General features: G+C 41.6%; 3 protein-coding genes across 4 annotated transcripts in view; 1 reads left to right on the top strand and 2 right to left on the bottom strand.

The window, feature by feature from the left end:
* The first annotated feature begins 103 nt into the window (after nt 1-103).
* Nucleotides 104-7,985, top strand: sp4 (sp4 transcription factor). Of its 2 annotated transcripts, none has more exons than XM_077547811.1 (7): nt 104-681; nt 911-981; nt 1,746-2,093; nt 3,471-4,644; nt 5,414-5,612; nt 6,053-6,246; nt 6,360-7,985. In XM_077547811.1, the coding sequence occupies exons 1-7, from the start codon at nt 675-677 to the stop codon at nt 6,626-6,628; spliced, it is 2,262 nt and encodes a 753-aa protein (XP_077403937.1). In that variant the 5' UTR covers nt 104-674; the 3' UTR covers nt 6,629-7,985. The 2 variants fall into 2 exon arrangements, with proteins under 2 accessions (XP_077403937.1, XP_077403936.1); XM_077547810.1 differs by having other exon boundaries at nt 6,047-6,246.
* A 407-nt stretch (nt 7,986-8,392) lies between these two features.
* cdca7b (cell division cycle associated 7b) lies at nt 8,393-13,029 on the bottom strand. Its single transcript, XM_077547814.1, has 10 exons — nt 12,770-13,029; nt 12,048-12,146; nt 11,736-11,836; nt 11,278-11,497; nt 11,111-11,173; nt 10,853-11,032; nt 9,914-10,066; nt 9,653-9,802; nt 9,349-9,485; nt 8,393-9,189 (listed from the first exon to the last, which is right to left on the bottom strand). The coding sequence occupies exons 1-10, from the start codon at nt 12,785-12,787 to the stop codon at nt 9,168-9,170; spliced, it is 1,143 nt and encodes a 380-aa protein (XP_077403940.1). The 5' UTR covers nt 12,788-13,029; the 3' UTR covers nt 8,393-9,167.
* Nucleotides 13,030-13,449: 420 nt separating this feature from the next.
* rapgef5a (Rap guanine nucleotide exchange factor (GEF) 5a) overlaps nt 13,450-27,392 on the bottom strand; it is a 38,407-nt gene continuing 24,464 nt past the window's right edge. Inside the window, exons 12-26 of the mRNA XM_077547809.1 lie at nt 21,835-21,913; nt 21,592-21,736; nt 20,022-20,113; nt 19,898-19,928; nt 19,737-19,815; nt 19,509-19,658; nt 19,333-19,430; nt 17,845-17,967; nt 17,572-17,750; nt 17,399-17,489; nt 17,271-17,321; nt 17,088-17,175; nt 16,946-17,010; nt 16,708-16,762; nt 13,450-15,789 (exon numbers count right to left, since the gene is read on the bottom strand). Of these exons, the coding sequence (XP_077403935.1) occupies nt 15,671-15,789; nt 16,708-16,762; nt 16,946-17,010; nt 17,088-17,175; nt 17,271-17,321; nt 17,399-17,489; nt 17,572-17,750; nt 17,845-17,967; nt 19,333-19,430; nt 19,509-19,658; nt 19,737-19,815; nt 19,898-19,928; nt 20,022-20,113; nt 21,592-21,736; nt 21,835-21,913 (1,445 nt within the window). The 3' untranslated portion in view covers nt 13,450-15,670. The remainder of the gene's footprint in view (nt 15,790-16,707; nt 16,763-16,945; nt 17,011-17,087; nt 17,176-17,270; nt 17,322-17,398; nt 17,490-17,571; nt 17,751-17,844; nt 17,968-19,332; nt 19,431-19,508; nt 19,659-19,736; nt 19,816-19,897; nt 19,929-20,021; nt 20,114-21,591; nt 21,737-21,834; nt 21,914-27,392) is intronic.

Here is a 27,392-nt window from a genome sequence, read left to right as displayed (position 1 = left end):
GCTCGCCTAATGGCATTGGAGGAGGTGAGGCTTGAGCAAAATACAACTCCCATCTGAACCCTCGCACGCCAAACCCCGTCGACCAATCTGAATAAGTGGGAGGAGCGCGTCCGCCCACAAAAGCCACAGCTATTTGAGCGTATCTCCCCTTTTATATCCCCAAAATGAAAGTGTGAACGAATAAAAGCGGAATACGAATATAATACAAATAGTGGCTGCTTTTCGGTGGGTTTACGGACGGCGACGACGTGCCGGGAGCGGCGGCGGCAAGCGGACAAGGCACAACAGGGGTGTTGTCCTGATGCTTAAATGGGAGTGGGTGGGCCTCTTCGGTGACACACTGCGACCGCCGTTGTGGAGGCCAGCCTGACAAGCGCTAATTTGCTCGTTTACGGACGCTGGAGAGACGTGAGACGCGTGTGCGAGGGGCGCAGCTGCCTTGCGGGGGACTGTCGGCGCTTTCTCCGTTATTTCTGTTCCACCGGGAAGGAGGGGGCCGTTCGGCTGTGTCTCCGCTTGGCACCGCCCTTCCTGGACGGTGGGTGGTTTCGTGAAAACGGGCAGATCCGCCACGGCCCAGAGCCCAACATATAGGCCGTCCTCCGCCTCCGTTCCCGGCCGGCCGGCCTTCTACCGTGAACTACAGCCTCTCCCTCTTGGTATATTCATGCGTTATGAGTGGTAGGTATCCTCCCTCCTCCTTCCCGTCTCCTCCCCCCGTTTCTCCCTCCCTTGTCTGACAGATAGGAAGCCTGTGATGTTGCTGATGATCTTACTGGTAATGGTCAATAGCATAGTTGTTGTGCTATATTTGCCATATGCTTATATTTCACTATAGTCATTTATAAAAAAATTTTTTTTTAAAAAGAACACCTGATGATATTGGGACTTTTGCATTTTCTCCCCCCAGACTCCAAGAAGGAATCATCGGGAACTGAAGGAGGGAAAGCATCAAAAAGGGGGAAAAATTCTGGATCGCAGGTACTCAAAAGGAACTTCATTACTTTTGCGTTGCCCCCAGGCAAAGAAAATGCACTGCCTCTCTCGCTCCCAGCCCGCCAGCCAGCCAGATAGACACCTCTGGGGGCGTTCCTCTCATCAAATCCACTTCCTGCTTGTGTGCAGCCCAGCTGAGAGACAGCCCCGAAAGACTTATGTGGCTTTACGCGGCTGTCACACTTCAGCCATTGTACTATGGAAGTGTCACTTCGAATTATCCTCAGAATGCTTTAATGGAAAAAATTTGATTCCTGCGGTTTTGGTTTTGGACTTCTATTTTTAGTCCATATTTTGGAGACGATTTTCCATTTTTTCAAATGCATCTTTTGTCCGCGCATGTATTGCGGCGGTGTCATTGTATTAGTTGCAAAATCAACCTGCTGTGTTGTGCCTGCGACCTACTTCCTGTGATGAGAGCAAGAGAAGGCGGCATTTTCTTGCACTGTTCTGAGAAAAAGAGAAAATGTGGTTCTCACACGCCCACCCACTCGCTTCCTGTAATACCGCCCACTTCTACTGACAACTCGCTTTTGAGAGCTTTGTGTTTCTCTTCTCAACACCATCTTTTCCCCACCCATGGCTTGCCTTTTCTTTCTCCTCCTTGTCACACTGTGTATTTGCGTGTAGAATAATCCAAGCCCATCCCTCCCCTTTGGCATTTTTGACTTGGAGGTGGTGCTTGTTTGCGTATGCATACGAGTCCCGAGTTGTCCCTGCTCCTGACTCTCCCACTTTGTCCTCCGTAGGATTCCTCCCAGCCCTCTCCTTTGGCCCTGCTGGCGGCCACCTGCAGTAAGATTGGAGGGCAGGGGGGAGCGGAGGGGACCCAGGTCCAGACTGGGGTCCAGCAGATCCAGCTCCCGGCTGGTCAGTTTCAACTGCAAGCAGGTCAGCTCCAGGGTCAGATTGTAGTGGACGCGTGTGGGGGCCAGGCCCTGGTTCCCCAGCAGCTGGAACTGGTCCCGGCTCAGTTCACGGGGAACGGGTGGCAGATCATTACGGCCCCGGCTACCATGGCCAAGGAGAACAGCAACCAGCCGGTAGCGGTGACGGTGGCCACTACTCTTCCTAATGACAGCTCACCTGGACGCAAGGTCAGGGATGATTTTTTGGGATTACGGTGAACCGCTGTATATTCTCGGTTCGGCATTTGCAAATTCACTTAGTAGATCTACATGTTTGGAACCTATTCTCCGTTATTAGATGAAAACTAATTTATTTACTGGTTTTGCAACAGTATTGCTTTGGGGCACCACACTCTAAAAAAGTTAGGGTAAAAAAATAACCCAAATTGGGTCAAAAATAGACCGATCCAATTTTTGGAGTTAATCCACAAAGCAACCTAATTTTTTTGGCTTGTTTTGTGGGTCATTTGTTTGACCCAACTTTTTGTGTTAATTGAATAGCCCAACTGAATTTGGTAAATGAACCGACCAAAGCTTTTGAGTTAATACAAAATGTTAGGGCAAATTAAATAATAAGACACAAAGAAACCCAATTTACAAAGTAATCCAATTTGTTGGGTTGTTTTGTGGTTTATTCATTTGACCCAACTTTCTGGGTAAATTGAATAACCCAAATTAATTGGGTGACAAATGAACTGACCGACCGGCCCGGTAAAATTAAATTAATAATCCACAAAGCAACCTCATTTTTGTTTTGTGGGTTATTCATTTGAGCCAACTTTTGAGGATAATTGGATAACCCAATAAATTGGGTTGGTCCCTTTTGGGGTTATTTTTGACCCAACTATTTTAAAAGTGCATCTTGTGGTACCATAGAACTAGCGGCACCTTGTGACATAATGAAGGTGGCAAATCCAGGTCCAGAAAATAAAAACCCTGCCACAGTTTGGCTTTAGCCAAGGTTGCTTTTATTCAACCAGCAGGTAAACAAGCTCCGTGGGAGCCGGTTGAAACTGTGGCATGGTTTTTCCTTTTTGGACCTGGATTTGTCACCTCTAGATACAAGTAACTCAACTTCAAGGCGTGTGAATAGCAGGGGTTCACTATATTGATGATGTCAGTATTCCACAATGTAAAAACAGGTGGGTCAAAAATAACCCAGCTTTTGGGGTTATTCAATATACCCAACTTTTTGGGTTACTCATATTCAACCCATACTCAAATGAATACCCCCCCCCCTCCCTAAAAAAAAAAATTGGTTGCTTTAATAATTTAATTTAATAATACAACTTTTTTTCAAAAGTAGAGTCAGTTCATTTTTGACCCAGTTCAATTGGGTTATTCAACTAACCAAAAAGTTGGGTCAAATGAATACGCCCACAAAATAACCCCAAAAATGGGGTGCTGTGTGGGTTATTAATTTATTTGGACCCAACTTTTTGGGTCAAGTCACTCAGAAAGTTGGATCTGTCCATTTTTGACCCAATTTGGGTTATTTTTTTACCCAACTGTTTATAGAGAGATTTATTCTCCTAACTGATTCCCTGCTGCTTTCCCATTTTTAAGGTGAAAGCCGTAGCTGGGACCAACAGCGCGGCCGCCAATCAGCAGCAGCAGTTCCAGATAATCCAGGTCCAGAACCTGCCCAATGCCGGAGGTGGAGTCCAGTACCAGGTCATCCCTCACCTGCAGACTGCAGATGGACAGCAGATCCATATCAACCCAACTCAGCAGGCTTCCATTGGAACTCTGCCCGAGCAGCTTCAGCTCATCCAGAGTCCAAGTCCAGGCCAGGCTCAGGCCATTCTTCAGACAGCCAACCAGCAAGCTATCCTGTCAAGTACAGCCAATCAGACGGTCCCCCTGCAAATCCGTCCCGCGCAGTCTTTCCCCTTGCAGCTGCAGACCCTTCAGGGATCTCAGACTCCTGTGATGACGACGGTACCCATCAACCTTGGTGGCATGACCCTGGCTTTGCCCGTGATCAATAACGTCGGAGGAGGCGGGGCCATGCAGCTTATCCAATCAGCAGATGGCACTTTTTCTTTTGCCAGTGGCAACCAGTTGATGACGACGGCAGCGGTCTCGGGGGTAGCACAGACAACGGTGGCAGAGGGTGACGGCGTGTCAGACGGATCGCAAGTGGTCTCCGCCGCAATTGAGGCCGCAATGACTGAAAACCAAGCACAAAGCACCGAGGCAGACTCTCAAAGTCAGAATCAGGCCAATGGTGTCCAAAGCCAGACGGACACACCGGGAACCATTCAGCAGGTGATCGTGGGGCAAGTGGGACATCAACTAGTGCAGCAGATCCAGCTGCAGCCCCAGGCACCAAGTCAAAACCAAGGCCAGCAACAGCAACACATTCAGACTCTTCAGCTGGCCCCTGGTCAAACCCTGCAGCCCATTCAGGCCTTCCAGAATCCAGCCCAGGTCCTTATCCGCACACCTACCCTGTCCCCCTCCGGGCAGATCGCCTGGCAGACGCTGCAGCTCCCCGGTGGTGTCTCCCTCCAGGGCAGCCTGGGAGCGGCAATGCCGCAGCAGCTTACGCTTGCCCCGGTGGCTGGCGGGGCAGCAGTGGGGAGTGGAGGATTGGTCTCCCTGGGCGGAACTCCCTTGACACTGAGTGCAGCTCAGATCAACCCAGGATCCGGCGTACAGACGGTCAGCATCGCTGGGATCGGCAGCACCGGGGTTCAGGTGCAGGGTGTGCCCCTCACTATTACAGGTCTACAGGGTAAGGGAGGCATTGATAGAATTCATCCAGGTAGTGTTGTAGTTCTTGAAATCTCAAGACTGGTCTTAAGACCACTTTTTAAGGGTTTCTTCTCAGAATCGTAGGTATTTTCACTCTGTCTCGACCTCCAACAACCTCTTCGTCTTATTTCAGTCTCAATAGTCTAAAGATTCTGTTAACAATAACCCAACAATAACCAAAATTTTAGTTTGACCCAACTTTTTGGGTTAATTAAATAACCCAACTAAATTTGGTAAAAAAAAAAAAAAATGAACCAACCCAACTTGGAGTTATTTAATTCAAAACGTTAGGTCAAATTACAAATTTCCTTCAAAGAAACCCAATTTGTGGGTTGTTTTGTGGGGTATTCATTTGACCCAACTTTTGCGGTAAATTGAATAACCCAATTGAATTGGGTCAAAAATTAACCGACCGAACTTTGAGTGATTTAACCCCAAAAAATGGGTACTAATAATATATTTAAAACCCACAAAGCAACCCAGTTTTTGTTTTGTGGGTTACTTATTTGACCCAACTTTTTGGGTTAATTAAATAACCCAAAAAGTCGGGTTGGTCCCTTTTTGGGTTATTTTTGACCCAACTGTTTTTAGATTGTAGTCTCAATAATGTCTTGGTCTCAGTTGGTGTGGTCTTGACTACAACACTACAGCCACCTTATGATGCCAGAGCAGAACTTTACTTTCTATCTCCAAGCCAGAACTGAACAAACAACTTTCGAATGCTTTTGTGTGTCATTCCTCACCATCAGGTCAACCACAAGGGCAGGATGGGGTCAAAGTTCAGTCGTCCCCTGTGACAGTCACTGTGGGGAATGTGGCATCCAGCTCATCAATGAGTCCAGACCAGTTAGGATCTGTGCAGAGTTCCTCAGACCAGGAGGGACCGCCCAGCAAGAGGCTCCGTCGAGTCGCCTGCTCCTGCCCAAACTGTCGCGATGGAGAGGCAAGGTAGGAAGTATATTAGTAAAATGGCGTAGGATGAATCATCGGGTGTGCTTTTATTTACATAATTGTAAGAATAAAGACAGAAAGAAGAAAGACAAAGTTCGAATGAAGAACTAGTAATGACGTGCAGTTTGTCCCAAAACATATTTTACTTTAGGATCTTACAGCTCGAATGTAAATACCCAAAAAATAACATTGTCAAAACGGCTGGCAACAAAAGTGAGTACACCCCTAAGTGAAAATGGCAACAAAAGTGAGTACACCGTTAAGTGAAAATGGCAACAAAAATGAGTGCACCCTTAAGTGAAAATGGCAACAAAAGTGAGTACACCCCTAAGTGAAAATGGCAACAAAAGTGAGTACAGCCTTAAATGAAAAAATGTGCAGTCTTTCAAGTTGAAGTGCTACAGTATAAAGACTTCTGCCCTCTGGCGCAGAAACAGTGGTGACCCCACGAAGAAGAAGCAGCACATCTGCCACATGGAAGGCTGCGGGAAGGTGTACGGCAAGACCTCCCACTTGAGGGCCCACCTGCGCTGGCACACGGGCGAAAGGCCGTTTGTCTGCAACTGGATCTTCTGCGGCAAGAGGTTCACCAGGAGCGACGAGCTGCAGAGACACCGGAGAACGCACACAGGTGCAGAGAAAAACGTGGACATAAACATTTCGTATTTTGAAATTTGATAATAAAACAAGTGATTTGACCCTTTTCAAAAAAACAACTTTTAAGATGGTTTTGTCGTCCAATAGGAGAGAAGCGCTTCGAGTGTCCCGAATGCTCCAAGCGCTTCATGCGCAGCGACCACCTCTCCAAGCACATCAAGACCCACCAGAACAAAAAGGGCGGGGCCGCCGTGGCCATCATCACCACCGACAACATGGAGGACGACGCCCCCGAGGACCTGCAGGCTTCCCCTCAGATCGTCACCGTGGCGACCCTCTCCCGTGACTCCGAGCCCGAGACCCCCACCACCTCCAATCACCTGGAGGAAGAGGAGGAAGAGGAGGAGTTTGAATAGGCGCCAACAACACAATTATCAAAGATAAGCTTCTCATTTGTACAACAGATTTATCACCGTGAGCTAAGAAATGAGAGTAGAAAACATTCAATGAAGATTTTTTTTTTTTATCGCGCTAACATCTATCTCTATGCACAAAGTTGTGTACTTGTTTCTTACCTGTCAGACAGGGCTGAGGGTCAATCAAGGTACGGGACCGTTGTCATGAAGAGGATCTACCTAATTTGCGTTTTGTCCTCACATCTGATTCAGGTGTGGATTTCTTTGTGACCTGCTACAAAAGAAAAGGAAGAAGATGAAAAAGAAAAAAGCACATATGGAAAGATTTATATATAATGCATTCCTATTGCGGCAGTGGCCATTAAAAAGGTTTCTATAAAAGAAAACAATCTAGCTTTCTACAACTATGTGAGGTGAAAGCAATACTTTAATGACAATCTAGTGGAACATGTTTACATTGTCAGGGAGGGAGTTTTGGCGGAAACAAATAACGAGAGCACACGTGGGAGTGGTTTTGTAAATCCTGACATTTTATCACTATTGTGTTTGATTTTCTGGCAGCACAAAAGGGACAGTGAAGATGATTTGGGGTTTCTGTGCTCTTCGGATTCCCACCCCCGACCTCCTCTGTGACCTACTACTGCCTTAACACAAGCTGAGGAAGGTCAGAGCGAGTCAAGTGGGTGAGATGGAGCACAGTTTAAAGTGAAGTGAGCTTGGGGGGATGGTAAGGCTGTTAATGTGGTGATAAGACGTTTCTGGTGGTGTTGCTCAGTGTTAGTCCAGTGCGTACAGTCCTTATTTAAAAAAGAAAAAGAAAATAATTTTTTTGAAATATTTTATAGAATTTGCTTTGAAAGCCAGCCCCTCCCAAGTTATCACACAGCAGCCCACTGTGTCAAGCTAATTTATTTTTGATTTGTAATATTTGCCTTCTTGCTGGACTTGTATTTGTGTGTGCGTGTGTTGATTCTGAAGTTGTGTATGGCATGTTTTTTTGGGGGCGCTATAGTATGAATTTTGTTTTCTTCCTCCTTGCGTCATTGTGTTTTTCTTCTTTTTCGGAGAAAATAAAAGGAAGCAAAAAATGTACTTAAAATGAAAACAAAACAAAAAAAAAGTTGATACCAAACCAATTTAGATGTTTTTGGTAATATTTTGTGTGACAACCAACTTTTTTTTTTCTTGGATATTTTCTAGCGACATCTCATTTGTAAATCTTTTTCTAAACTGTGTTCTTCGCCATGACATTTGATATTGTTTTTTTTTTTGCCAGGTTCGCCTCAAAGGCTTGTGGAGATTTCTAAAACTGGTTTGTACAAATGTGTTATGTCATAAAAAAAGAATTGTGGGCTGGGGGGGCAGGTGGTGGGTGGGGGGTGGGGTGAGAAAGCCTAACGTCAAGCAGAAAATATGATTTGCCTGCATAACACGTGACAATAAAGTGATTTAAACAGCTTTACCTTTCTGATCGCCAACATGTTGGTTGCTGCTTTGCTTGAGGTTTCCTGTTGTGTCGCAACCTTCGAGGTAAAGCATTCAGTTTACGTTAGAAAAATCTCACAGAAGAACAAAAATGTCCCGAAAAGTATGAACAATGAAATACTGATGATCTCGTTTCAATTCAAAGTTATAAGAAGTTCTGACTTATAAATGTGAATGGTGGATAAAATGCCTGTCAGAAATTATAATTCAAACACATTGAAATAAATTGTTAAATCTATATACTTCATTACAAGTACACACAGAAAAAAACAGAAAAAATCCAAACAAAAGTCAGTCTTTATTAGAACTATATAACAGTAAAATAACATTTAGGATGCACCTTGACATACAAGTGACCCGATCAAATCAGTTTTTCGAGCCTTTAGCTCGAATGATTTTCTGCTTTGACTTGCAAGCACACATTTTTAACACGGCGAACAAGCACATAATTGCCTTAGAAAGACGGGCTAATGAAACTAGCATAAGTGTCACAATATGAGCAACGGATATCTGAAAATAAACAGTGTAGCGACAAACAGAAGATATAAAAATACTAACATATTCCTTAGCCTCTGTGGAAAAACTAGTGCTAGCTAGCAGCTAACTGAGCACCTTTGACCATCTTAATGTGTCTATTGGATTTCAGTGTTATACCGCCCCCCAGTGGCCTAAACACGCACATACATACGATTAATTTACTATGATGCCGAATTGGTTGACTTATTTTCTTTTGTTGGGCAGTTACTGTACAAGCATGGCCACAATGAATTAAAGTAGTAAGCTGAGGCAACAATGACTACACAAAGGTAAAAAAAAAAAAGAAGAAGATTTTTGCAAGTTCTTGATTGTTCTGGTGAGACAAAAAAAAAATGCAACGTTGCAAACCTATTGAAAAAAAAGTACAGTACTAAAACCGTTACAGTGTTGGTTTTATACAAGACCAACACCGTAAGTCTAGTTAGATAAAACACTTGTCTAACGGAATAAACATTTACGAACGAGCTCAACAGTACTGTGCAGTGTAAAACCAGTATGAGAAGAGTCTCCGTGGACTTTACTGTAGCTCCTTCTGAATTCTGCCATGGAGACAAAACAAAACATAACTTTATTTACTTGGCAAGATAACAACAATACAATTTGTCTGCTAACTTCATAGCTTAGATGTACAGTATAATAAATGTATAATATGCCAAGAACAACACGATGGCGTGAGGGAACGGGTTTGGCTAGCGTACCTCTCCAGATACTCATGGACGTTGTCGTGGCCATTGTAGCGGGCCAGCCCGACCAAAATGCCCGTTGCGCAGCGGCCCTCTTTCTTGCGACACAAGCTGCAGTTACACATTCCTCTGCAGATGGGACACGACCATGTCTGCACAAACGACATCTTGAGGACTTCATTTACTGTCTTTTAGTTGAATACAAACCTTGATAACGTGATGTTGAACTGTCATATATATTTTTGTTGTTTTAAATCGCCGCAATTTGTGAGATGAACAGTATTTGAACTAAAATACTAAAATTTTGGTTGGTACTAACCGGGTCGAGCAACACGGCGGCCACATCCTCGCCGTAGCGGTTCTTCAGGCACGGTCCACAGAACTGGCCTTTGCCGGCAGAACAGAACCCACTGCGGCACACGGTCTTCGTGTCGAGGGTTTTTTGTCTGCACTGGTGGCACGAGCTCCCCTAAGGGGACCAACGCAAACACACAGTACACATGCAAGAGCAGATGTGAAAATGTACATTTTGTACATCATCATCATCATCATCATCATCAAAGTGGTTCTGGCGACTCACATTGTCCTTGTCCCATATCTTGTCTTTGCTGCGGTACGCTACGTTGGCCAAGTCGTCGTCGGTGATGTCATCAACCGACTTGAACTCGTACTGACTGCGGCGGTGGCTGCTCCTCTTCTTCTTTGGAGTGTTGCCCGCACTTTCCTCGTCCACCTGCCAATCACAAGACCAGGTGAGTGCCTTGACACGAAATATTAAATAATGTGAGGCTGAGCATTTTTTTTTTTTAACAAGTACTAATATTTTACACTAAACAGGAAAGTCCAAATTTAGACTTGCGTGTTTTCAGCAGAAGATATTGGAAAATTTAATTAGTCTCTCCTGCATGCTAATTTATGTTAGCCTGTCTATGGCCTTTGGTATTATGCTAGGATTAAGCTAGCAGATCATTTTAGGAATACGGTAAGTAGAATGTTAGCATGACAAAAGAGACACTTGAAACACAAGATGCTTTTTAGGTCTGTTAATGTGCTTCGTCCTTATAAAATAATTAAATTAAATGGTGCCAGCAGATACTAGTTAGCCCCAAGGACAACATGTGTAGCCCACGGGTCTGTTCTAAAAAGTAGCTCATCAGTGATGGGACACTGCGACTTACTAAGAAGAATGTTGAAATGTATTTATTTAATTATTCATGCTTAATTTAACATGGTACACATTTCTTCTGTAACAAATATTGTATAATTTGTTTAAAAAGTGGTTTGTAAAATGAATGAATGAATAAATAAAATAGATTGCTTTCAATGCTGTTTTTACCTAAATGCTTTTTATTATTTTTTTAAAGTCATTTTGGAGCTGAAATTTTAGCATATAGTAGATATCGCGATATTTTTGCTCAGGGTTATCATACCGTCAGAATTTCATATTGGCCAATGTGCGCAAGTGTTTTCAACTGGAGCTCCTGCTTGGTGGAGCTCACGTGGTGTTTTCACGTTGTACCTCAAGCAGTCTCCTGAGGTCCACCGCCCTGGGGCCGCCGCGAGGCAATGGCTCGCACACTTGGTCCACAGCAAAATTCTCAGGAGGGCGGGCTTTACGCGACGGGTTCCTCCTTTCAGAACCACCGTTCTGTTCTAATTTGCGTTTGCGCGGCGTTGTTTTCACCGGAGAACGCTTCTTCTGCATTGGAGGAAACAAAATAAGAGTTGTGGTGCGGTTTGTTTATAAAATGGGCTTAGTTGAGTGGTAGGTGCTCACTTGAGGGGTGTTGGGCAAAGTCAGGTCCGCCATAGTGGTGAGATTAGCAAACAGCTTGGCCAACTGAAAGACGACAATCAAGAAGAAAAGTGACGGACTGTCAACGTTTACGTTGTGATGGTCGCCATATTGTTTGTCATTGCATTGAAATATATTACTATAACCACCATGGCCTTGTTCTCCTGGATGTTTTTGTCCCGCTTGCTTAGACTTTGGCACACAGTCTCGTCTTCTCCCTGTGCCGTCTCCGTCTTGGCTTCTTTTTGTTTATTCTCCCGCGTCTTCATCCTCTGCCTCACCTTTTGTGCCACGGTTTCTTTAACCGGCTTTTTGATGCTTTTCGCCTGCGGCCCCTTTTTGGGGGTGGGCGACCGTTTGACTGGAAATCTGAGAAGGCAAATTAATGTGCGACCAATAAATAAAGGATACCAGTAAATAACTTTACGCTAGTATGCACAGTCCGACGAAGTTAATATTTTCATATTAGCTACAGGGGTTTATTCTGATAGCTCAAATGTGAGTGAAAATGTGCATCACAAGACCTGTATGCATGCTGCCATTGTGTTTAAATCATGCCTGTCAAATACAGTACATGTTCAACACTTATTACTAAAAGTATACACACCTGAGAGCTACTAAGAGACTTTGTCTCTTAGGCGCTGGTGTCTCCTCACCATCAGAATAGAAGCCTGTGTCCACATCACTGCCAACGTCCGACTCCACGATCTGCCAAGAGATCAAATGTGGAAGTGCCAAAATATTAATGCAATGCAAATTCCTGATATTGCACAATTAACCAAAAATAATCTGGAAAAATTAAATAAAAAAATTACCATTGCTCCCACCATATATGATTTAATACCAAATCTGGGTTGTTACAAGTCATATCTTAGTTTTGAATTGCATATTAACACGTCTTCTTCTGTCCAACACTTGCCTCGTCCTCACTGAAGCCTTCAAAGTCCTCCTCGCTGTCCGACTGGCTGAAGAGACGAGCGAGCTCGGCTGTAATAAACTTGGACTTGAAACGCAGCGCCTTAAGGAAAACATACAATGAGGAATGATGAGTGAAAGAAAACGAAGCTGTAGTTTTGCGAGATTGACTTTAGTGATTACTTTGTACTCATTTTTGTAACATTCAGTCAAGATGGGTGAGTAAGAAACCCAGCTTTATTTCAAGGTATGACTATTTATCAGTTTTTAGAGGGACATTTTATGTATCAAAAGTACCAGTGGTATCACAGACAAATATTCGTGGGAGTGTTTTCTAATAGTACGCCACTGAAACATACAGATTCAGCGAGGAAACTTTGAGGTTTTTGTCACAAGTCTTGAGGGCGTACTCATTTGTATTGAGCACAGTATACAACACAACTCGGCCAGCAAAAGAGACAATGAGGTGGCAAGTGAGATAAATTTAGGGCTTAACAATACAAAGTCAGGTGAAGAGACGACGCCATTGTTTGTATAAACTCCCCAAGCACTATTATCGTCCAGAAAACTGCTCAACATTTACAAATTGCAGATAACCAGTAGCATTAATTTGTTTTGTTTTTCACCGGTGAAGGGACAAGTTGCAGTTCATTCGACTCACAAAGACGTTTCGTTTCCGTCGAGAAACACTGAGCAACACCGACAAAAATTCTTAAAAGGTTTTACCTTTGACTCGACTGCCATTTTGTCTTCTTTTAAGAGCAAAACTTTAATCAAAAATGCAAATTTTCCTTGGGGGAATTACAACAGCAGGGAGTCGAAAAGGGTTTAAACGTTAACGTAGGTAAATGGATTGACTGTAAGCTAAAGGGGTGTTTTCGCCAGTCGCAACTTTACATTCTATGGATAAGTAATCCTATATTTGTAGCGATATGCTTGTAATTATGACTTGAAGTATTTATATTTATAAATACACCAGTGGTTTAACATTTCTAGGAGCATTTTGCTTTTTTAAAAGAAGTTGCGCGTCTTCAACACCCCTGTCTCTTTATCACATGGTGCAGTCCGATATTTCGCGCGAAAGTTGGATGTGGGCGCGGCTTATTCCCGAAAGCATCGATTATTTTTTACATGGGGGGAAAAAATGGAAGTCTGAAACTTCCGACATGTTATTCTCCCCGTCATACTCTCCAAATTTCACCTAAGTATTATACTTGAATATTTAATATTTTCTACTCAGTAAGTGAATAACAATCAGTACTACACACATACAAACCTTTTTTTTTTGCTGGTCAGCTGCATGTACCACATCCACGTGCCAAAGAGGAGGATGCAGTGCGTCTTCATGGCAGGAGAAGGTTGTCAAGTTGATCAGACACAGATGCACAGATTCACACGAGACCTGCTGCTTTCACATAAAACCTATAATTTATTCATTTTAGTTCAAATGTCCACATAGTAAAACACCTCTATAGAAAAGACATGTGGCTTCAGAACAACAAGTGGACATAAATGTATTGCTTTGTGGTTCTTTTTTTTTTTTGCCCGACCATTTGAAACAAATAACAGTACATAGGCATCAATTTACACATTATAGTACAAAGCCTTCAACATGCCCTCCCTTGCATCGTGTTAATTCTTTTGTATCATGCAAACGGGTTTCAACGCAATGCAAAACTTTTTACAGTCATGACCGTTTAAAACACGAAATAAATTGTCACCTTCCTTCTCCCGTCACAGTACTGTATGCTGCTCTAGAGTAGCTCTTCTGGCGCCCTCAAGTGGCGACATTGCGATGTTACAACATTTCCACTGTAACGCCTCTTTGAATAACGTATTGCTTTCCACCTTAATATCTATCTTAGGATAAACTCTTTATCCTCACAAGTAGATCAAATTTGACATACGGTCCTATTAGTATGCCAAAGTGGTCATACGATGGGGGATAAGAGTTAACTAGTACATGGACCTTCAGAATTCAAGCAAAACATTTGGCCATACTAGCAACCATAAATAAACTGGATATTAGAAGGAATAACTAATAGCACAACGTAACTGCATTTTTAACACATCTAGTGGAGTGTGTGTTTGTAAAGTTTTACATCAACTACCTCCGCAAGCTATTTCGAGCGTTACAGTCTGCGAAACACAACAACAAAGCATCTTAAAGTTCTCAAGTCAGCGATACCCAAATAATGCTGGATGGTTGTATCTACAGTTGAATGTGGAAAAACAAACACGACCCTTTTAGTGAATTCTCCAGAGTATCTTAACGCTCAACTTGTGCCAGGTGATTCTTCAACTTTGGGAATGTGTTTTCTAATAACTGTTTTTTGGCACTAAAATTTGTTTTGACATCTATTTGACTTGCTAAGAAAATACAAATATCCAAAAAGCATACAAAAATCATTTGTTTACATTTTGGTGATAATGCATGCTATATATGTCATGGAAATGATCATCAAGACACTTTTCAGGTACAGGAAAACAATCGAATGTTAATATTTTGGTAACCTAGTTTTTTCGTTGATAGTGCCGTCCAACTTTTTTGATACATTTCTCATACCGGATCACATTCGATTGAGAATCTGTTGCCAATCAGACACAAAATAATCTAAACCTTGGTAAGGTTGTTTCCATAGCAATCGCAGACAGAGTGGGAGGCCCTTAAATCAGCTTTTACAATTGTGAGATGAATCACCTTCAAAGGTGTTATTATAAGGGAATACAAGGACCTAATTAGGAGAAAAATACCTTTGTGATGCATTTGTGCTGGAGAGGACACCGTGTGACATTTGATAGAATAGATTATGATTATGTATAGGTCCATACGTGGTAGAAATCCACCTAATGACGTCTAGACTATTTATTAATACACATGACCTAGTTCATTGAGAGAAGTGCATGACATGCATAGAAAACAAGAAAAACCCAGAATCTCACAATCAATAGTTGTCAAAAGGAGAAACTTGCGGCTTAGGGGTCAGTCAGTGCGTTTCAACTTCCTACTACTATTAAAGTGGCACTCCTTTTGTTATCAGTTAACAGGTTTCAGTGGCGAAAGGTCAAAACGCGGTTGGATGAATGCTTCAACACCGACTTGTCTCTTGAGGTGCATCACCAACCGCACGACAGAAAATAAACATCAAACGTGTTACATCTAGCAGCTTTGACAAGATCCTGAACATATCTTGATACCGTAAAACATGAAGGCGACATCATGACGTCATAAATTATGGCTGCAAACACTTTCAACTCATCAAGAGGCTTTTTTTTTTTTGTAACTGAAATGACGAGGCCATCGAGTCGCCGTTGACGTACAGCACAAACAAAAGTAACATTCAACCTGCTTGACAGGCTCATAAATAACCAAAATATCATCACAAAAAAAAACATATTCAGTCCAATAGATACTGTACAAGATATTTACATCCTTCTCTACTCAGATCAGAAGTGAGCTCTGTGTCTACGTGATAGATTTGTCCAAACAAAATGGCACCTTGTGGTCAACTTGGCACCTCTACTGCTCGTGCACGAGTGTGTGACCTTTGCTGTCCTTGCGTGTCGTCGCACACACGTCAGTGCCGTGCTACTCCTCTGCGTCCGTGAAGTGGACGTGCGCGCGCACTAAGCCCGCGGCTCCAGTTTGTGGGACAGCTCGAAGAGCGTCTGCTGATTGTCGATGATGTGTAAGTAGTGAACGCTCGCCCTCAACTCTGCGCTGTCCACGCCGATCACCTCGTTACCTGCCGCACAGACAATGAACGCAGTTCAAGCAAGCTGGCTTTAGAACTGCCCGCTAGCTTAATGCTAGCATCAATGGAAAATGTGTTTGGCATGCTAATGCTTTTGAACTTTTTATAAGCGATGGTATTTGAACAAAAACGGTTCACCAATACACATGTATTCTTCTTCATTGGTGCCTGCATGACTGTAATGTACAGTACTGCCCCCCAGTGGGCAAGGCAGGCACAACACAGGGAGCAGCACATTGAATTGGATGTAGCATGATGCACTAAACATTTAATATTTTATAAATATTTTATTTTATAAATATCTAAATAATAATAATAGATAAATAAATACATATTTGTTTCATTAATATTTTATTTTAAATAATTTACACTACGTAATTGTTACTATGTTTTTATAAACAGAGTAAGCAGAACACTGGATTTAATGCAGCATGATGAACACTTTCATGCTTCATAAATATATAAATCAATAATACATAATAGTAATAATAATAGATACATATTTATGAATACAATATTTTATACTACGTAATTGTTACTACTGCAGCATGATGCACAAACTTTTATAAATATATAGATAAATATAAAAATAAATGATAATAATAATAATAAAAAATATTAATTTTATAAATATTTTATTTTAAATATTTTACTGTAATTGTTACTATGTCTTTATAAACTACAATATTATAGAGTTTTATTTGTCTTCACTGGTTAAATTGAAATGAATGAAAATGACATTAATTTCAATGGTGAAAGATAATTGTCAAGTTTGGTAACATTCATAAAAAGCACGCATGGAAGAACTTGTAGATGACCAGAATAATGAACAAATATTGTGACCACAACACATTAAAATCTTGTAAAAGTTGATCAAGTGAAGGACCTATGCTAATTTTTTCTCCTCACCAGTTGGGTCGCTTTGGCAGTGTCGAATCTTTCGAACTGTGTCTGCGATCATATGCTGTTGGTGTACAAAAAGATGTCAGAATATTGGGGAGAATGTGCATACTGAAGCTTAGTGTACTTTAAACAGATATTTTTTTAAAGCAAAAATAAGGAAATCAATTATTCAGATGAGATAGTCGACATTTACAACAGTAGGCAGTTTGTAGAAGACAAATAAGGCAGACTCCAGTCTACTCACCAACTTCTCAAAGTTCACTAGGTTGTCATGGAAGGTCTTGTTGCCTTCGTGGATAAAAGTGATATCTGGAGGAGCAAATTAAAATAGGCTTAATTAAGATATTTGCATAACTATTTCATAAACATACTGAAAGAGGGATGACCTTTTAAGAGAAGGGGCATAAAAGGAATCTTTGGAGGTTTCATCCTCTTGAAAGCTTCTCTGTAAGCTTTGTGGTTAAGAGACGGATCCTGGAAGAGGACAAGGTACAATTCCATTGATGAAAAGCAAAGAAATGGAAAATCAGATCCAGATTGAATAACAACATCCGCATCTTTGTCCTCACCGTGATCAGCTCCAACTCTGCAAAAAGCTTCTTAAACTTCCCAGGACATTTCTAAAAACAAAAAAAACTTTCAAATTGAAAATGCAAAGCAAGCGTGCAAATACACAAAAAGGCACCTGGACCCTCACCTCCCAAGTTTGGTTGAGTCGACTCACAGCCGCCGTGTTGAGGCCCATGATGATGGCGAAGGCCGAGTTCAAATTCCTTTGCGCTTTGCAACTAGCACAAAACACAAATACGAAACATTCCATCATCACGGTTCAAAAATGATTCTCGGCTCATCAAGAGCGTGCATCCTTACTGAGCTGCGATTTTGATGAACTTTTTGAGCAGCTGCACTCTCTTGTTGAGCGACGTGCACATGAGGACTTCAGACATAACCCACTGCTGCACCTCGTTGCAGCGCTGCAGCAAGACGGACAGCGCCGCCGTGTGGCCACCGCCGGGAATGCGCCTGAGGGTGTAGTAGACCAGCTCTTGCTGCACGAGCAGATATCAGCTTAGTTAGTCAAATAAAGTCATGGGATTGCAAGCTCGCACGCTATTTCCTACATCCACAAGCATAGTTTCATACCTCATGGATGGATTTGAAGAGACTCCAGTCCAGGTGCGTGAGAGCCGCGGCCACGTCCCACGTGTTGATGCCCAAAAGGCGGACTGGCCTCTTGCCGAGCTCAGCGCTGTCCGTTAAAGGGGGCTGCAGACGGGAAAGGAAAATTGAAGCGGTTGTTCAAAAAGGAAAAAAAAGAAAGAAAAATGGATAATTTTCTAAATTGGTGCATTTGCCATACAAAAAATACATTTAATTTTTTTTTTAAAAATTCCATTATGTGCTGAAAAACGTACTCATCTTAATGATAAGGAACTACGTTGAGGTGAATTCAAGTGCTTCATTTAGAGTTTCATTTAGACAAAAATAGTGCTTTGCTGCCATTTTGGTGACAAGGAATTAAGTGAAGTGAGTTCAGGAAATCATTTGAGACATTTGTTGACATTTTAGTAGAGATGTATGATACACCCCCCCCCCCCCTAAACTTTTCACTTTTTGGACTTTTGATGGTCAGTTTTTGAACAATTTTAGGTATCTTTTAAAAACTTTTTCATCAATCTTTCATCGCTCAATTTTTTTTGGACTTTGTTAACTTAACTCTAATAGTTAAATATTATTATTTTTTTAAAAATGTAAATCATTTAAATAATATTTTATCTAAAAAAATCAAAATGTAAAAAAATAAATAATAATTTCTACTATTTTTTTTTAAGAGATCCGGGCCCCCTGGTATTGACCATTTGCACCGACGTCACGTGATCACGTGACTGCCCTATGACGGAAGGAAATTATTGTTGAATGAAAGTGGACGTGACCCGGAGCGACTTAGTGACTTTAGCAACTGTTATTTTATAAATTAAAAGTTATTATTGCCAATAGAGCCATGGAATCTATAACTTTAACCGAAGGTCGCCTGTCAGTGGAAGTTGCACATTTAGTCGGGACTCATAGAACGCGATATTTACCTAAGTTTAAGATCGCTAGTTTGAAAACCCCCCTTACCTTCTGTCTTTGTCTGCTGTTTTTACCAAGTTAATCAAATCGCCGAATTTGCCGGAATTCACAGCGCACGACCTATATCATTATGTAGTCAATGCCTTCTCATTTCCTTACACCGGCGCTGATTCAAAAGCTTGTCGCTGGCTGGGTCTCTGGGATGAGATGCTACGCTCACACCGGGGGACAAAATACCTCGTAATGCAAAGGTAAAACTTGTTTTTCATGCTAACTGATATGGCGTTCCCATGAGGGCTGTCAGGTCACGTGCAAAAGGTCAATAGCAGCAACTACAGTAGAAGAGGATTTATTCAGTGTCAGATATTGTTTTCATTTAGTATCGGTGGCTGATATCGGCAGCCTCCATGAGCACTGAAACCTTAAAACAAGGCTGGTATCAGCAATGGCAATCGCCCATCCCTACATCTTAGTATTGCAAAATCGTTTCACTGAGACAAAAATAGTGCTTCGCCGCCATCTTGTGGCAACCTTAACGCGAACAATCCCTCTACCTACCAAGATCTCCGCCAAATCCCTGCGACAGACTACAAGCTTGCCCTGCGGGGTCAGAGACTCTGAATACACGCAGTCGCTGGGCTGTAACATCCGGCGCTCTGCAGGAGAAAGACCGTTTAAACAAACACACGCAGGAGAGGAGAAAGGTGTGTATTTTGCACACGGTGTGCGTTTACCTCCAGTGTGGGCGACCACGGCAAGCACCATGTCTTCTTCCGACCTGTCCATCTTCAGTCTGACGATTCTTAGCAGCTCGTGGGCCTCCAGCGAGGGATGCGTGTGGACACTCAGGTAGGAGTCGGTGCTTACGTAAACACAGCAAATGACTGGGGACGTGACAAAGAGACGTCAGCGATGTCAACATTTCATTCTGTGCGCCTGAAGAGTCCACAGGCGACTTTTACCTTCTCTGGTCTCAGGTTGCGGAGTGCGAAGTGGCAAACAGTTTTCCTTCAAACTCAACTGCTGGTGCATTTGTTTGCTCTGGCAGAAAACACGACAAGACATGTAATGACAGCTGACGGCAAAAAAAAAAGCATTATATTTACTGAAGGGCACACGTTACCTTTTGGTTTGGTGGACAGTCGTCCACTGTGCTGCAACGGAACACGCATGCAGTGAGGAGGGATACGTTACACAACAAATGTTTTCACAAACACAGGAAATACAAGCGGCACAATCGCACTTACTGTCGACGACGCAGAAGCTTCTGGAACTCTTTGAGGTCTTTCTCAAGCGTCGGGAACTCGCACAGATCCTCGAGGACACACATGTAAAGACTCTAACAGAGCAAGATTATGACAATGATTATGGGGGAAGGGTCCATTTTGAATGCCAATGAAGCGTTACGGTGATGTAGCCGGTGAATGTGACGTACAAGAAGAATTACAATCTAGCATACTGTAAGCATAATTATTCGGGATGGGCGAGTACCGATACCGGGCTTTATTTCAAACTATCGAAATTTGCGATGGTGACCGATACCAATATTGGCCACCCTCTTGTGGCCGTTTCACGATCAGGAACTAAAAATTAGAAGAATAGAAAATTGCCATTCATTTCATGCAATTTTAAGGAAAATGTTTTATTGGGATATATAAGTCTTTCTTTAAAATTATCTGTCAGTTTTTTGTATGTATCAAAAGTACTAGTTATATTGGTACTTAGTATCAGTGACTACTAAAGAGTACTCGTACTGGTATCGGGCTGAAAAAAAGTGGCATCAAACATCCCTAATAAATATGGAAACCTCGTATGTCCTAATATGGTAAACTTTTGTTTTTGTCCGTTTCCATGTCGTCAGTTATATTTAAGCATTATTAACCAAATTTAAAGAGCAAATCAACCCCACAAAAAATTCTTGACAATAATGTGTTCTATGCAGCCCCACTAGTCTAAATATGGCATTTTGGTTAATATTGCGTTAGCGGAATATGATTTAAGCAGCACATTCCAGCATTTTTTAAAATCAATATCAGAAGGCAGCCATTTTGCCACTTGCTGTTGAGTGAAAAAAAAAAACCCTATCACAGTCGCTCAGTTCTCAGGTAACAACCAATCACAGCTCAGCTTCAGAAAACACGTGAGCTGTGATTGGCTGTTGAGCAACTGTGATGTCATCTTCAGTCGACATCAAAATGGCCGCCCCGAGATGGACAAAACGGCTGGATTTTGCTTCAAAACTCATATTCCACAAATGTAATATTAATCAGAATGTCATGTTTAGTGAGGTCACATATAACATATTATTGTCAAGAAATGTTTACAGTTGACTTCCCTTTTAAGGTGTTGAACATAGCTTGAGAACAAATCTATCAACTTTTAAATAGAAATGTAATTTTAAATCCATGGCTAAATATTATACTTCAGTGCTTAAGTGTACATGTAGTAGCATCATTAAGTAGCATAAAATCTCAAGAGACGCTAACATGCATGCAAACACCTGCTTGTAATTGTTATATACCCACCATAGTGCCAGCATCAGCATCAGCATCGCCCCCCCCGAAGTCTCATTTCTCTGTTACTAGGCAACTATCGCCTTGGTTGCACACTATACAAGATTATACCCATGCCAACCCTCGCACTTTGGTTTCCGTAGCAACCGGGCGATGAAGCCGTCAGGTTACACGGGGACAAATATGTGTTTGGCGAGTGAGCTCATCATTTTAACAGAAGCTTTTGGTAGCTAATCCTCATTTTGTTGAACTAATTTCAGAAGAGGTGAAGATAAACGATGAGCTGTATGCTATGAGCGCGTACCTTCATGAAACCCCGAACGTGCTCCTCCTCCTTGAGGAAGTCCTTGTAGAGTCGGCTCCAGTGGGAGACCAACTGCAGCACCTTGCGCTTCCTGAAGAGGGTATCCTTGCCTTCCTCTTGGCCCCGGCTGCGTGCGCCGCTATAGGTGAGAGTAGTCAAGGAGACAACAGAGGATGTGTGACGGGGGCTTTTGTAGGATTTATGGATGGGTGACATTTTGTGTATATTTGCCATTAAGGATATTGTCCCAGCAGGGCCTGACAGAGGTCAGAGGTGGACATGAACACCAGGTACGTTAGCAGGAAGTCATCCAATAGCATTTCTGAAGGAGGACAAACAACTCGTTAGCCACATATTGTCAATATGCTACCAGAAATGTATCGCATTATTTGATTGACAATTTCAGTTGATCATTTTATATAAATCGACTAGTCCCCTAAAGGGAAATTGTCCTACACATGATTCGTAATTTATGAGTACAGATACATGCACAGATCCAGGTCACAAACATGTACAAACAAACTTCAAGTGCACGCAGCCAAGGGAAATAAATCAAAGTGGAGATGATCACGTCTCATCACATTTTAAGAGCTAATTGCTTTGGCTTTCAGGCGTGTGCTTGGAGGACTCCAGGTGAAGTTATGCAAGATGATTGCCACTTCAGGATTTAATTGCAGGTATTCTCTCGCTCCCGTCATCCTAAACAATCACCACCCTCTAGCTAGCTAAACATGTCTGGTGCAGTACTGTATATTCTTCTTGCACTATTCTCTTTGCTGCTTGCCCTCTGTACACTCTCTGCGAGGATAAATATCCATTTTCTTCCTCAACATATGCCCTCTACATTTGCCTGCTGGCACACAAAGTCAAGCACATTCACTCATGGACAACAAATCCCCCCCGCAGATGAATACCTCATTCAGCTCCGACGACCTTGGGGTACTTTATCTCTCGTGAGAGGCAAAGGAAAGAGTGTCTGCGTGCTGAACTAATCACACTAATCCGCGGGTGTACTTTGTTGTTTGAGCGGGTGTTATTATGTGCATACATAGGGATGGGTTGCGCCCTCCATAAAAGCATGTTGGGGCCTGTTCAGAATACTGCAGAGCAAGGTCGGCTACAAAGGAACATCGATGCTCCGAACCATTACACAGGGTTGAATCAAAAACAACTTTGCAGTAAGATGGCCACACTGAAAAGGGAAAAATGGTCAAATTAAGGAAAATTGAGAGAATGAAATTACATTATGGAGATGAAAAGGGATTATCATGTGAAGGATTATGAAAAAAGAGATTTCAGTCTGTGTAATTGTTAATCATGTAAACGCAAATGCTTTCATAATTACATTATACTGCAATGATGGTGCTGTGACAAAACCCGGGGCGGTGGGGGCTTGGTGGTAGGGGGGACTTTGATCCTAAAAATCACATTTGATTTGAAATATGGTTAACACACTCTAAAAACATTAGGGTAAAAAATAACCCAAATTGGGTAAAAAAAAATGGACTGACTCAACGTTTTGGTTTATTTATTTAAAACAAAAAAGTTGGTTGAAATGAATAACCCACCCAACAACCCACTTAAAAAAAAAAGAAGAAAAAGTTTATTAATTAATTAATTTTTTAACAAAACTTAATTTTTGGGGGACTGACCCAACTTTTTGGGTTGTGCATGAAAAACAAACATTTGGGTAAAAAAGAACCTAAATTGCATCAAAAAGGGACCAATCCAAGGTTTTGATTTATTATTTATTTAAACTAAAAAGTTAGGTCAAATGAATAACCCACAAAACAACCCATTTTGGGGGGGGTTCAACACAATGTTTTGGGTAGTTTATTTACTTTGTAAACCAAAAAGTTGGACTAATGAACAACCCACCGAAGAACCCCTTTTTTTTGACCGACCCAACTTTTTGGGTTACTCATTTGACCCAACTTTATGTTATATTTTTAAATGATTTACCCAAGCAGTTGGGTTGGTTCCTTTTTGACCCAATTTGGGTTATTTTTGAACCAACTATTTTTAAAGTGCAAAACCCAAGAAGCGGGTCAGTCACTTTTTGATCCAAATAGTTTGGGTTAAATCAACCAAGAATGTTGGTCAAACTGACCCAAAAAGTGGGTCGGTCCCATTTGAGCCAAATTGGGTTATATTTGACTCAACTATTTTTAGAGTTGTAGTGGACCTTTTTATCCTTACACACCTCATGAACATGAATATGTACACGTAAATATTTGACAACAATATGTGTATAACATATTGCAATATACATTAATGTTATAACTATTTTTATTATGATTATGATTATCAAGGTTCCCCGTGAATGAGAACAAACATCCTACATTTGTCTTTTTAACAGTGGAACAGATGAGCCTGTTCAATAATGATTATAATCATTGATTGTCTATGATGGTGAAGAGTGTGCTCGGTGACCTTCCATTTCTTGAACGTCCCATGTTGCAATCCAACAGCTTTTACGGCATTGTGCAAATCATAAAGCATTGCAACAGTAGCTCAGGGTTGTTGCCAGGTAACACAAGTTGAAGCAAGATTGAACAAGGAATTGGACAAACACTAGTACACGATCTTGACTACTCATGATGCCCTTGAGCAAAGCGCCTAATATGAAAATGCAAGTAACATTGATAGATGCAAAAAAAAAAAATAAGATCAAAGATGATCGATGTAAAAATGTGTGCACGCTATCACTTCGGCATTTCTCCTAGGATGACTGGATGGGTGTTGTGATGTAATTATAACAAACGCAGTCTCGGGCATCAAAATGAATTAATTTCATAGTATTCAACATTTAACCTTATTGCCATTGCACCACAGTAAAACATGCACATGTTAACACCAGCCTTATGATAACACGATAAATGGTGTTGCAAACAACAGATTTGGCGTAAGCTTCTCAGTGATGGTAGTGATGATCAGTGATGTCATTTAAGACGACATCATCACTGCCTTTGTAATAATGCACTGCAACGCTAACGTGCGTCACAAATGGAAAACTGCAGTCAGCGCGTAGCCTCATTAACTTGAGTGCAGGAAAATCAAACACTGACGGGACGTTTACAACCAGCACATACCAAAAAAAAAAAAAAGTTTCGGCAGATCTAGTTGGGTAACAACATGTCGAAAGACGATAAGAAAAGCGTGAATTTTGTCCATCGGGACAAATTTCTTACCGAAATGTTCCTGAAGGCTGAGAAGTTCGTCAAACCGCATTTGACGTTTCAAATCAACCCGCTTAAGAAAACGAATATCCTTCCGGACACACCAACCAACATGGACCCGGCAAAAGTGATTACTGAAATCAAGCAGGCGGATTTAGCGCGTGTGGCAAAAGCCAAGTTACAAATTGAGACAAAGCCCACGGTGGAAGATTTGTGGGATTTCGAAGCGGAAGAGGCTCGTCAACGATTGCTGAACAACAAACTCATGAAAGAAGGCCTCGATGAACAAATGAAGGAGAGGCAAAGGGTTAAAAATGAGGAGAGACAGCAGAAGGTGGAAGAACAAGCCATGATCAAGTACCTCGCTGAATTATACGAGCAGGATCTAAAAGACTTTGCGCAGAGCCAGGCGGACGCCAAAAAGAAATTATTTAAAGAAATAGTGGATGACATCGCTGATAGTAAGCAGTGCCGAGAAAGAGAGGCGCATCAAGAAAAAATGGAAGCAAAAAGAACCGCACAAGTGCAACTCGACTTACTAGAAACTTACTGGAAACGAAAAATGACCAAGAAACATTTTACCAAGACCGGTCGAAGTAAGAATATGTAACGAGAACGGAGGAGCGGCTCTCCAGTTGGCTTGTGAAGATAACATTTATCCTGATATCGTCAGTCAAATTCGTTAGTTTTTGTACAATGGCAGTGAAGAAGCAGGCAGCCGCTTTTATCTCAAAAAGAATTCCAGACGCAATTGGATGGCGTTCAATCGTCGGTTCCAGCTAGCTAGCTACATAGCTAGCTAGTCCTAACTAGCTCTTCAGTGTGAATCGTCCGTCGCTGATTAAAGTGTCACCCGGCAAGCTGAAAGGAGGACAATTCATCTCAACAACATGACCTCAAATGTGGCACCCGTGAGACCATCGTGACGCCAACTGCGAGAGAGGCTAACACACTTACCGACACTTGATAACGTAAGTAGGGAAATAAATCAGTACTTGGCGAGAAAGAAGTGAGGTTCATTAAGAAGAAATCTGAGGACTATTCCAAGATTTAGTATCCAAATGCTTTTCAGACCACAAAACAGATAAGCCTGATTCAACAATAGAAACACGATGAAATCAATTGCAATCGAAATATTCTTCTACCTTGGCTACTTTTTTTTTTTTAACCATTCAAATTTGGCAGGTTGTTAACAACTATTCTCTGTGGTGTGTCAAATTTATATGATATTTATTTTCACTTTACAGGGGACTAAATGTAGTTACGGCCATTTGTATGTGCTTGATGTATTCAAGGGTTGGGTTGCAGGTTCAAGTCATATTGTGTGTAATGCATGTACATTTAATCGCAATAAAATGTCACACTAATCTTAGCATAACGTTATGAAATTAATACCTACTTGGCGTGCCAACATTTATAAACAATTCTTGCGTTGGTGTCCATAATCTAGTAATGTGCTGTTTATGCATATTCTTTGAAGCTTTTTCTGTTAACTGCCTTGAAAAAATTAATAAACACTATGTTCTGTATAAAATCACATTTTTGTTAGCTTGTGTCTAATAAGCTTCATAAATTTGTTTCTGACATTGACGTCCTGTCTTCATGCATTTTTTTCTGAAGGTGGAAGTCAACCCCAAAATTTTTCTCAACAATATTTTCTACACAGCCCCACTACTATGAACACAGAATTCTGATTCATATTGTGTTTGTGGAATATGAGATAAGCAGCAAAATCCACCTGTTTTTATCCATCTCAGGGGGCGGCCATTTTGCCACTTGCTGCTGTTGACTAAAAATAACTAGTGATGGGCAAATGAAGCTTCATGAAGCACTTGTGATATTTTTTGACTCCTCTAGATGGCACTATTGGTTTGAAAAGGCAGTGGAAATGTAATACATTTTCATTGCATCAATAAAAGTGCTTCATGAAGCTTCATGAGGCTTCATTTTCCCATTACTAAAAATAACACCACAGCAACCCAAGGGCTCAGATAATGACGAAACTCAGCTCAGTTTGTGAAATTCACATGATCAAATTCAGAAAATAGGTGAGCCGTGATTGAGGGATACCTGGGCCCTGAGCAACTGTGATGTCATTTTCAGTCGACAAAATGGCCGCCCCCTGAGATGGATAAAAATAGATGGATTTTGCTGCATAGTGTATAAAAATGCAATATTAACCAGAATGTCATGTTTAGACTAGTGGGGGACCCTTACAACATATTATTGTAAAAAAAAAAAATATATATATATATATATATATATATATATATATATATATGGTTGATGCCCCTAAAAAAAAGAAAAGGATTGCAATAATCCTTAGAAATCATTAGCTGTATTAAATATGTACATGTTGCTCAGAGTTAAAAGCCCTCTCAAATTGTTTTGCAGCGGCAATGTCTGCACTCCCCTGAGGGAGACGTTTCACAATAGCCAGAGCATTTAACCTCTTGAATTTTTCTAACATCTACATGCGGCGACATGGCTGAATGACTGCAAACAAGCAGCAGAATGTGGTGTGAGTGCTAAATAATGCCGCCACACACACACACACACACACACACACACACACACACACACACACACACACACGCACACACGCACACACACACACACACA

Source organism: Vanacampus margaritifer, chromosome 17, assembly GCF_051991255.1.
Source record: "Vanacampus margaritifer isolate UIUO_Vmar chromosome 17, RoL_Vmar_1.0, whole genome shotgun sequence".
Lineage (NCBI taxonomy): Eukaryota > Metazoa > Chordata > Actinopteri > Syngnathiformes > Syngnathidae > Vanacampus > Vanacampus margaritifer.
This window is presented reverse-complemented; position numbering and strand designations above follow the sequence as displayed.

Excerpts from the sequence above, each read along its gene's own strand:
- cdca7b (XM_077547814.1), bottom strand. Across the intron at positions 11,498-11,735 it reads AGTCTCTTAGTAGCTCTCAG|ATTTCCAGTCAAACGGTCGC; the intron begins GTGTGTATACTT and ends TTGCCTTCTCAG. Across the intron at positions 9,190-9,348 it reads GTCCATGAGTATCTGGAGAG|AATTCAGAAGGAGCTACAGT; the intron begins GTACGCTAGCCA and ends TCTCCATGGCAG.
- sp4 (XM_077547810.1), top strand. Across the intron at positions 5,613-6,046 it reads TGTCGCGATGGAGAGGCAAG|AAACAGTGGTGACCCCACGA; the intron begins GTAGGAAGTATA and ends CCTCTGGCGCAG. Across the intron at positions 6,247-6,359 it reads ACACCGGAGAACGCACACAG|GAGAGAAGCGCTTCGAGTGT; the intron begins GTGCAGAGAAAA and ends GTCGTCCAATAG.